The 11,868-nt window shown below is 35.7% G+C and overlaps 1 protein-coding gene across 1 annotated transcript; it reads right to left on the bottom strand.

The window, feature by feature from the left end:
* Nucleotides 1-9,977: 9,977 nt before the first annotated feature.
* Nucleotides 9,978-10,474, bottom strand: LOC107013739. Its single transcript, XM_015213616.1, has one exon. The coding sequence runs from the start codon at nucleotides 10,430-10,432 to the stop codon at nucleotides 10,226-10,228; it is 207 nt and encodes a 68-aa protein (XP_015069102.1). The 5' UTR covers nucleotides 10,433-10,474; the 3' UTR covers nucleotides 9,978-10,225.
* Nucleotides 10,475-11,868: the final 1,394 nt, after the last annotated feature.

Raw genomic sequence — 11,868 nt, forward strand, 5'->3', positions numbered from 1 at the left:
AAGCATAAACATCAAATAGAGAAAACTTTCAACGTACCGGTCACCACGTCGGGAGAAGGCTCTTGCTCTCCCTTAGTGCGGAGAGCATAGAAGCGGTTTTTTCTTTGATCCTCATTTGAACAACTTGATTGAGGTTGAACACCCTTTTCTTGATCCTTCATATTAGGGAAATCCCTAACCTTTTGTCCACTCTTTACACAACCAAAAAAATTGCCCGTTCCAACCAAACATTCACCAACATGACCCTTTCAACACTTGGCACATGTAGGATTCTCATTGGGTGAGTTTCCACTCTTTCTCTTTTGGGCTCTAAGTTTATTCACATTATCATCATGAGACTTAGGGATCTTGGATGGAACTTGATTAGGGATTTACTTCTTAAATCTAGGCTTGTCTTGTATCGCAAGCCTATTCTTTGAAGAACTTCCCTCAACAGACCTTGCCCTTTTAGCATCTGTACTATTTCTCTTAGACCTTGCCTCTTCCACATGTTTGGCATGCACTATAAGATGGGAAATGTTCATGTTGTCATGTAGCATAGCCGAATGACACTCCTCTTGCAAATCATCTAACACCCCGTCACAAAGCGACTCATTTCATCTCTATGATAGGAAACCAAAGAAGGAGCATATTCTGACAATTTAGTGAATTTCAAGAAGTATTCATGAACACTCATACCTCCTTGGCGAAGGATTATGAACTCCACCACTTTAGATTCCCTCATATCCCTAGAAAAGAACCGATCAAGAAAAGACTTCTTGAAGATCTCCGAAGTCACTGGACCACCCCTTGATGGCCTATTATCCCTCCATTGGACATACCATACATGAACCACATCATTAAGTTTGTAAGTGTCTAACTCGACCTTCTCACTAGTAGATAACCCCATAGTTCAAAGTATCTTGTAGACCTCATCAATGAACCCTTGGGGGTCTTCTTCAACCTTAGAGCCGTAGAAAGTAGGAGGATTCATCTGAGTGAAATAGCTTAAACGGGAGGACATAGTAGGAACTTGTTGATGAGGACGGGGTACAACCTCCCCGTTAGCTTGGGCTTGAGCGGTGGCAGCTTGTGCTTGGGTAGTCATGGCTTCGGGCATTTGGAAGAGAGCATCCGGTATATAACCATCCATTAAAGGTTGAGGATTGACCGGGACTTGGCCATCATTCACTTCTTCCTCAAGAGGAGGAATTCGATCACCACAGGGAGGAGCTCCCGCATTGGCAATCTGTTCTTCAAGCCATCGTGCTGCATTCTTTCGAGTATTCATTTCTTATAATCACAACAATAGGATAAGATGCCAAAGAACTACATAAGTATACTCAAATGGCACAATATTATATTTCCAAGAAAGTGAGAGTTTCCTAGACATCAAGTAGGTTCCTATCCAATAAATGCGACACGCTTCACAAATATGAATACGAACTTACATAGACGTGGTAGAGATAGAGACATTGACTATAAGATAATTCAACCTCATTTTATGATACCAAGTTTGTCACATCCGGGTTTACCCACAAGACGTAACTGGTGTCATCGTCTTTTTAGAGGGCTATGACTAGCCTCTTAGTTTACACCATTACATTCATAGGTCAAATTTAGAGGAAAATATAAAACTTTTTTTTACATCTAAATAGAGGTTTATATAAACCTCTACATACACAAAACATATATATATAGACCCTTCGTATAGGAAGGTTACATAGCCTTTTACTTTTATTGCACATACATATATATAAGCTAGAAAATAGTCTTCTAGGATTGTCTCATCTCATAACAATCTAGCACTATTAACAAGTTTGGCATAATCCATACATCAATGTAAAGTTAGTCATTGATAGTCTTTTACAATCCGTACTCAAATGAAAGGAGATAGAATATAAGAGTCTTAAAACTAAATCAAAAACATAAACTCGATATTGGCATCGCCCTCTGACAATGTGGACCTACCCCTACGTAGATGATCGAGGATCCAAGCCTTCTTCAAGTCGTCTTCAGAACTCTTCAACGACCGGAACCTAAAATGTTTGGGAAAAGGAAGAAATGGGGTTAGTACACCACTTGTACTAAGTATGAGACTATATGCAGACACACGTTGAAATCATGCCAATGAAGAGGGACATATATCAAAACATGTCATTATATTCTTTGAAAAGCCTTATGCATAATCAAGGAAATCATACGAATCTAGATGGCATTTTCATCAAGTCAAAGCAAATAACACACTTGTTAACATACTTTAACCCATAATACAATATAACCCTACAATCAAGTAATTACATCACAGAGCATGATAGAGTTAATCATATCATAATAAAGCAAGACTACTACCTATGAATCCTCATTAAGCCAACGAGTGCAGTAAGCAAGCAAATCCCCATAACCTTACTCATTCAAGTGACCTATCAAGAATTATAGATAATATTCAACTTCACATAACATAATCTTTTAAAGGATATACAATATCATACTTTTAACAACATAGACCAATTACATGCTCATAAGAGTATCAATCACCATAAAATATCATTTATATGTAAAGTCATCATTCTATCATCTTTTGCATTCATTATCATATACGTACACAATATCAACTTCCTAAAGCTTCCATTAAGGCAAAATAGTGCAAGGCGTAGGTATAGTCCCATATCCCTACCTAGGCTAAGTAAAACCTCTCAAGTCACCTCAGTTAGTTCATGTTCATTTTTTCATTTTAATTTAGGGAACCCTTGCCTTAACCGACATAGACCACATGAGCTAAGTGTTGAATCGATGCAGTAGAACCTTACTCTAATTGAAGGTGATCTACTTGCCAAAGGTAAACCAAACATACACATATCTTTCTAGGTGGATCCACTAGTTAGTCTTCCTATGGAAGAAACATAGTTCAAGAACAAAGAGATAGGTATTCTCCCTCTCTATACCACTTGGAAATTAGGGCCTCCTCTCACGGGAATCCATTGGATGAGTATTCCTCTTTGGGGATTCAACACCACATTACAACCATAGGGTGGATCTTCCTCTATGGGAAGTCATCATCTCTCATTGTCAAGTTCACTCGGTGCTTAGCGAAGTCCCTTTATTGAAATGTCTTTTAAACCTTTATTATAAATCATAGCTTAGTTTAGGTCATAGGTTCTAACCCTTGTATAACATCATCATCATAATAGCTCAATAAGAATTGCATGGGTATAATTCCTTTCATTACAATTTATATAAATGATGTTAGCACGTTAGTATTTCATATCATAATAAGGAACATTGGTAGTCATCACCATCCTAATAAAATTTAAATCTTAATGAACCTCACAATCATAATCAATACATTTCAATTCAACATCATACCACCCTATCAACCCTAGTACAAGGCCTACTCCAATACATTATCATGACTTAATCACAAATAACCACAATTTGAAGTAAAGGATAGAGATTACAAAACATACGAAGTTTCCTTCATAGTTCATCCTCAAGGTCTTACCATAAACCCTCATTATTCCCAAATTATTGGGTGTACATCATCATAATTCATTAATCAAATGATAACAAGACTAGGATAAACAGTATATCACAATTCAATACTAGATCATAACTTAAGACAAGATACTTAGGTCAATTTACTTCCTAACCTAGATCATCTTCTCAAGAACTAGCATAGAAGACTATAATTCTGTTTAATTTGTTAATGATTGATATAAGAACATCATCTAAAAGCAATTGAATCCTTTACAAAGTTAGTTGAGCCAAATACAACCTAATTTATATCAAAATCAAACATAGGGTTAATGGTCAAAGGTCATCTTCTACAACCAAGACCAAACCATAAAGATATATAAATATTAGGTTAGGGTATACGTTAATGAATTCATATTATCCAATAGAAAACATAAACAAATCAATCCATAACATCAATTTCGTATTGGATGAAAACCTACTTGAAAACTCATCTCTGGAAATCAATTTTGAAGGAACCCTTTGAGGAAAGAGTTCTCAAAGGTGAATTAGATGAGTGTGGATGAGACTCTAATTTGTTATTTTCAGATAGTAAAGCCTATAGATAAGAATCCAAAAATTCGATTTTAGAGCCTACTACGGTAAAAAATGCAACTCTAGCAAAAAGGAAGGTAAACCTATATGAGACAGACAACTTTCACTTGTCAATCAAAGTGGTTATGCGTGTTTTATTTAGCGCATTAACTTAATGAACCTACCATTTATTTCAAGTGGAGTAATTCTTTTTCATTCTTGTTTGATATGTGGAAAGATCGGTAAGGATATTAAAATGTTGTTACACTTGTGCAATCATATCCATAAACATGTTGGCTACCCAAGTGAGGATTCAAATTGAGTATATAGTTATAAGGTGTGTTTATTGATTATAACAGGTTATTTATGTGAAGATCCGAAGGAACTCAAGGTTTTTTTTTTGTTAACTAGAACTTTGATTTGTCATGTTTCTTTAACTACTGATATAATTCAGAATTTTGAATTCTTCATATGACTTTCTAGTGGTATCTAGTTTGTGTATCAGTGTACGTTATGTTTGGACTGCAATTGTGATAATTTGCATATCTACTGTTCACTAATTTATAATTTTATTTTGAATGTGGAGGAAAATACCGGTAATTGAATTTGATTGTGGAAGAAGTAAACTTGTAGTGAACGATGAAGAGTTTTTGTACTATTGTCATATACATTTGAGTGCATTTGTTTTTTAAGAATTTATTTATATTAGAGATCTTTAAGCAATTACTTTCTAAGTATTGTTTGTACAAGACATGTTTCTTCAATTTTATTTGAAATATATAGCTTCGATTTATTATTAGTTAATTTTGTGCTTTAGGTCACTTGTATATTTAATTATGTGGTTATATATTGAATATACACAATCAAAAGTATTGTTGTACGACGTCCAATGTTAAAGTTGTGCTTTATAAGTGTTGCTCTATATGAGATATAAAGGTATACTTTATAAGTGTTGCTCTAGATGAGATATAAAAGGCAACACTTTTGAAGTGTTGCTCTAGATGACATATAAAAGGAAACACTTTTGAAGGTTGACCAATAACACTGCAAAGGCAACGCTTTTAAGTGTAGTATAAAAATTAGGTGTCACTAATGCATTACAACAAATAATTGCCTTATACTTCTTTGGCTGCGATTTATAAGTGTAGCCAAAGATGGCGACATTTAAAAAGTGTTGCCTAATGTCAAAGGTTAAGCTACTTTAGGGCACCCCTTAAAAAGTGTTGCCTAAAGTCCAAAAGTGTAGCCTTTTATCAAATTCCACACTTTTTGCTACTTTAGGCTACACTTTAGGGGGTGGCCGTAGGCCTTAAATTGTGTAGTGAGGATAACTAGTGCAATGCTTAGGTAGAGTCCCATACCCTGACCTAGACTAAGCTAGACCCCTTAGGTTATCCTAGTTAGAGTTCAATCCTTCAATTCAGTTTTCCTTTTTAGTAACATCTTTCTCTAACAGAAATAGACCTTATGATCTAGTGTGGAATCCGGTGTCATAAAAACTTACACAAGAAGGCAGACTACTTGCCAAGGTAGTACCAAACATGAAACTGTAACATCCCAAAACGAACTAAGGTGAACTAGAGACTCATGAGTGTTTCCTGAGTTAATTTGAAGTTAAAGTGAGTTACTTTAGTTTTCTTAGGAAGTGTGTGAAGTTTGGTTAAGTTTGGAGGTCAAACGTCCATGGCGTTCGGAAGATGTGCCTTAGATAGTGCTTGTGTATCTTGATGTGTCTGAGTGTGTTTTATGTGTTCGTTTTAATAGACATAGAAGTGGGATATTCCTAATAAAGAGAATACTACATTTAGGGTATTAACGTCCGGGCAAGACCCCACCTAGGACCCACAAGGGGCCCTAGAAAAGGGCCCAAGACATGGACCCAAAACGTCCTAGGCAGTGTCCACCAATGAGACCAACGACGGCCAGTAGGTCAACCAACGGCCCGTTGTCTTGGTCCATTGATTGGACCTGCAATTTAAGTTGTGAAGGCTCCATTTGGAGCTAAATATCAACCCACGATACCCCACCAATGGTTCGTTGATGGACAGACGGTCCGTTGGTTAGGTCTCTCCTATGAGGCCTGCAAAACTGTTAAACTACTGCCTTGGTTCGGGGTGTTTGGTAAATTTACCCCAAGTCTTTTATGACCCTAGGACGTTATTTTTAGGGTTTATTAGGTATATTAAGTATTTCAAACCCTAGAACCTAATTTGAAGACCTCATTTCCTAAAACCCAAAACCCCTCTCCCTTAGAATTCTCTCTCAAATCTCTTTGGAAGATAGATGTCAGGAAGTGCTAGGAGGTCTGTTGTTGATCCTTTATTCAATAAAAATCATTGGTATTTCTTCAATGTGAGGTATGGTATCCATACTTGAACTCCCCTCCATTCAAGAATCCTCTTTCTAAAACGTTTCAAAAGATTTTTCAACTCTAATTTCTTCTATCTTCAAATCTAAATATGGGTCTTGCATGAAAACGTTTCTAATGACTTAATAATGATGTTTCTAATGAGATAATTTTAAGGTTAGAACTTCAATGAAATCATGTAAAAGTTTTTCATCTAATGTTTGCTTAAGAAATGGGTTAAATGAGCTTAGTTTTTTAATCTTTAAACTTTTGTTTCCTTATGTTGTTATTAATGTTTAGCTACTTCCCTAAGGTCTAATTTATTATGAATTATTGAGTAAAATTATATAGGTGATGGAATCTAGGATTAAAGGGTAAGTTGGTTATGTTGTTTATCTTTAATTTCGAAATGTTCTTGAGTGGTATGGTACACCTTTTTGGTGGCGGTGTTTACTTTAATTTTATGAATGTGAAGTTACTTGTTTGTTGTGAATGATACCATAAGTTCTTTTTATGTGAAGTAACATTGTAATAATGTTATTGTTGATGAAATGTGCCTTATGAAGCTATAATGTGAAGTAGGCTAGAGAGTATGCTAAATGAAGTTATTCTTGTTAATTGTTTTATGAAGCATGATATGAGAAGTATGTTAAGGATTATGTATAAAACACTTATATGATAATGTGAAGCATGTAATGTTTGTGTTGTGATGAATGAACGACTAATCATGTATAGAAGTTAAATGTAAATGAGATGAAACTTGTGTGCAAGGTGTGCTCACATGTACACACACACTCACACTTGAATGAATGAATGAAGATAAGTTAAGTCCTAAAGGGGAGTTTTGGGGTGAACACTCTTCGTGAGTTGAGATGAAGTGGTTAGTAGCAACCCCACTACAGTCCATGAGCTTTCTAAGATAGGTTGGAGGATGAATGCCCTTCATGAGTTGAGATGTGGTGTTCACGAGTTATCCGTAACCTATAGTTTATAATGTTTACAATCCGTGGGAAATTATTCCTAGCACCGAGAGAATATGAAGAAGAGGTGGTTACACTTATAGAGTTGAGATGTCGTTTTCCAATGTACCTCTTGAGATGAGTACTTCTCGTTAGTAGAGAATGAGTTACTTAGCAGCAATCTCCTTATCCCTTAACTATGCGCCCACATAGGTGTAGCTATTGGGAAAGCCATGTAAAATCTAAGAGAATGACCTAATTCTAGGCAAGTGAGGATCCCTCATCTGATAGGGGTTAATATCAGAATTCCATATCTAGCTCTCATGGTCTGTGTCGGTTAATATAACTCCATCAAAAGAAGTTAATGTGCTAAGTCTTCTAAAGGAGTGTTCTACTTAGGGTAGGTAGTGGAATGAGACGTTATCTATCTATTGCACTAAGTAGGCAATCCGAAAAGGGAGTCTTGGTGAGTCTTATTTGAATTGATTGAACTAAGTCCCCTAAAAGAATGTACTAGTTAGGATAGGTGGTGGTATGGGATGCTATCTATCCATTGCACTAGGTAGGAACTTCCAAAAGGGGAGTCTTGGTGCCAAGTGTTCTAAAAGAGTGTACTACTTAGGCTAGGTGGTGGTATGGGACGCCATCTATTCATTGCACTAAGAAGGCATTCCGAAAGGTAATTCTTGGTGAGTTGTTGTGTGTTCTTCTATTGTATTTCCATTGAGTGGATGCTTCTTATCTCGAGGTAAGTATGCCGAAAGAAAGGAAGTCTTCAGGGTCGTTTCGTGTGTATTTAAGGAGGTATATGTGTACTTTCTTCATGTTTTACCTTAGTGAGTCTTAGGATGAACTTTGAAGGGAAACTCCTACGGAAATGATGCTTATTCCTCATAGGCAATGCTTTGGAAGTTTCACCATTTTTGAGTCTAAGTCGTTCACTCTAAGTGTCAAATAAACTTACTATAATGTTTGAGACGTTTTTACAGTACAGTTTCCTTTTGAGTACAAAATTATGAAAGTTCTCCTCTAAGTGTTGAATGATTATTCTTATGGTGATTTGGTTTTATATTCTTGAATGTTTTATTTATTTGGAATGAAATGCTTTTTTAATAAAATGTCCCTTTTCGCGTGTTTTTGCATATACCATACTTAGTACATTATTTGTACTAACCCCATACTTTTCTATACTATCTAAGTATAGATTTTGGAAGCAAGGTTGAAGTCTAGAAGGCAAAGCTTGGGAAACTTCCTCTCAAGACAAAGTGTGTCCTCATATATTCGAGGGTATACTTTCTATCTTATTAGTTTCTTCATGTTAAGACTTATTATGTATCTCTTTCAAAGGTAAAGGGTCGTGTTCCTAAGTTAACTATGTCATGTATTTAAGTTTGGCTTGTGATGATGAGATTTTCTAAGTATTTATAAAGAATTCCTTTTTTTTTGTATTAATTGTCGTGAAAAGTTTTAATTCTGCAGTACTTTTCATGTTTTATGTAATGAACATTAGTTAAAAAAAATTGTTCAAGACCCCAAAGGGTCAAGTTACTCTCGGTCACCAAAGAAGAGTTCTCCCTATCTTTTAGGGGGTACTTTTGTGTCGTGGCAGAAATATAACAACTACATGGATCCACTAGCTAGTATTCCTATGGGGACAACATAGTTCAAAGACTAGGAGATATAGTGTGGACCCTCTTTATGCTACATGAATTGAATTCTCCAATTCAAGAGTAGGTTACTGCTCCTACCTTCCCTATGTGGGAAGGGACACTCCTAACTCTAGTTCACTCGGTAATAAGCTAGAGTCCCTTTTTTAAATGTCTTTAAGCCTTTAATTATCAATTATAGCTTAGTTTAGTTTATTGGGTCTAACCCTTGTATTACATCATCATCACCATAGCTCAATAGGAAGTGCATGATTATAAATCCTTTCATTACAATTCAAATAAGTGAGGTTAGCACATTAGAATTTCATATCATAATATGGCACATTGGTAATGATCACCATCATTATAACATTTACATCTTAATCAACCTCACAATCATAATCAAGACATTTCAATTCAACATCATGCCACCCTATCAATCCTTATACAAGGCACATTCCAATACAATATCATGACTTAATCACAATTAACCACAATTTTTTGAAGTAAAGAATAGATATCATAAGACTTTACCATGAACCCTCGTTCAATCAAATTTTGGGTATACATAATCATAGGTCAATAATAAACATGATAACAATACTAGAATAAACACTATAGCACAATTCAATAGTAGATCATATCTTAAGATAAGATACTTAGGTCAATTCAGTTTCTAAGCTAGATTATCTTCTCAAGACTAGCATGAAAGACTAAAATTAGCTCCAATTTTATAATGATTAATGTGAAAATATCATCTAGTGGTAATTCAATCAATAACCAAGTTAATTAGACTAAATTCAACTTAATTTAAATTAAAATCAAACCTAGTGTTAAGGGTTGAAGGTCATCTTCTACAACCAAGATCAAATGACCAAGATACATCACAATTAAATTAAAATACATGTTAATCTATCCATAATATCCAAAATAAATCATAAACAAACCAATATATAACTTCAATTTCGTATTGGATGAAAACCCACTTGAAAACCCATCTTTTTTTAAGGAGAGCCAGAAAATGACATGCTTATTTCCACACAAACACCGTTTAATACAAATACACAGATGACATAATGTGTTATTATGATGCGGAGTACTGATAGCATATGCCATAAATTGGCATGTTTTAATATCAGCATCAAAGTGACTAGTATTAGCTACTGATAATTAAAATCAACAAATGAACAAACAGGTCGTTTCAAATTCAGCCACCATAGGAACAATGGTCGAGCAGAAGCCACTATTTATGCCTTCTTGCCTATGCCATGAGACATGTTGTAGATCCCTCTCCCAATCATATACAAAGCAGAAGCTGCCAAAGCAACTGGAATGGCCACTGAGGTGATCTTGTCAAAACGACCTTTCAAGTATTTGTGCTTGTGGACGCTTTCGTAAAACTTTTGCTTCTCAACAAGCTTTTCTCTGGGATAGAAAGGTGCTTCTTCTGACATCTTTGCAAGCGACGGAGAGAAAGCTGAAGACGATGAGCAGGGAGGCGTGTATTGAAAACCCATCTTTGAAAATCAATTTTGTAGGAACACTTTGAGGAAAGAGGTCTCAAAGGTGAATTAGATCTAATACGTTGTTAGTTGATGAAAAATTTATGGTGAATTTGTCCCTTTACAACACCTGTATCCCTCCCCTAGCTATTCTTCAATTGTGTCTTCCAATAGAGAGAGAAAGAAGAGAGAAGGAAGAGGATTTGTTTTGAGAGTTATATTTAGTGTAATGAGGGTTGGGTTCATTATATGGAGGGTTAATTAACTTATTTAGACTCTCTTAAACCCCTAATTAAACACCTAACCCTTACTAATTAAATAAAACTTACTTAAAATGTGTAGGAAAATTGCAATGCCATACCCGACACCACGATCAACGGACCGTTGGTCAGTCGACGGACCAGCCCTTCTCCGTGTTGCACATCCGTCGTTTTCTCTAGAAACTTGTTCAGGCGAGGGCTCCAACTAATTGGCTAAGAGTTCATTTACTGATGGCAACGACGACCCATCGATCCATACACGGACCACCGATGCCATCTCGTGGGTGCACACTGCCCAGGCAGTGTTTCACTCAATTTTCATACGTCCTTCTCAAGGGACATTGGTTGTTCCTTGGGGAGTCTTAACCCGACATTTGACCTATCAATCGACTTAAACACATGTTATACACCCTTCCAACAATTTTCATAGATTTCCGACTCCTAAAAGCTAGTCAAATAGGTAGGCAAGCTAGTACCTCTTAGAACTAGTTTACGGATGTCATGGACATTCTTAGATGTTTTGGTTCCTAAAATTCATAAATGACTTGTAAACATCAAACTAGGCCTTAAAACGGCGTCTAGACCTTATGATCCTATGTTAGGATTTAAGACACGTCTAGGATTTTTGAAGTGTTATAGTATCTATGACAATACAACTTGAAAGCTAGAATGTAGAAATAGGTAACATCTATGAACATGAGGACCTTCAAAAACATGGAGAAAATAATCCAATTTATCTTCAATTGGCCTTCTAGGAACTCAATGGCCGGAACCTACATGTTTGTAGAAAGCATAGAGATATGGGTTGTACTCTACTTGTACTAAGCATGGAAACATGTCCAACCAGTCCTTGTATATTCATTGTAATCATAGATCAATAAGAATAGCATGAGTATAATCCTTTAATTACAATTCATATAAGTGAGGTTAGTACATTAGCATTTCATATCATAATAAGGCACATTGGCAATCATCACCATCCTTATAACATTTACATCTTAATCAACCTCATAATCATGATCAAGACATTTCTATTCAACATCATACCACCCTATCAATCATAATACAAGGCATACTCCAATACATTATCATTACTTAATCACAAATTACCACAATTTGAAGTAAAGG

This window comes from Solanum pennellii, chromosome 3 (genome assembly GCF_001406875.1).
Source record: "Solanum pennellii chromosome 3, SPENNV200".
NCBI classification, from domain to species: Eukaryota; Viridiplantae; Streptophyta; class Magnoliopsida; order Solanales; family Solanaceae; genus Solanum; species Solanum pennellii.

Excerpts from the sequence above, each read along its gene's own strand:
- LOC107013739 (XM_015213616.1), bottom strand. The coding sequence starts at position 10,432 with ATGTCAGAAGAAGCACCTTTCTATCCCAGAGAAAAGCTTGTTGAGAAG.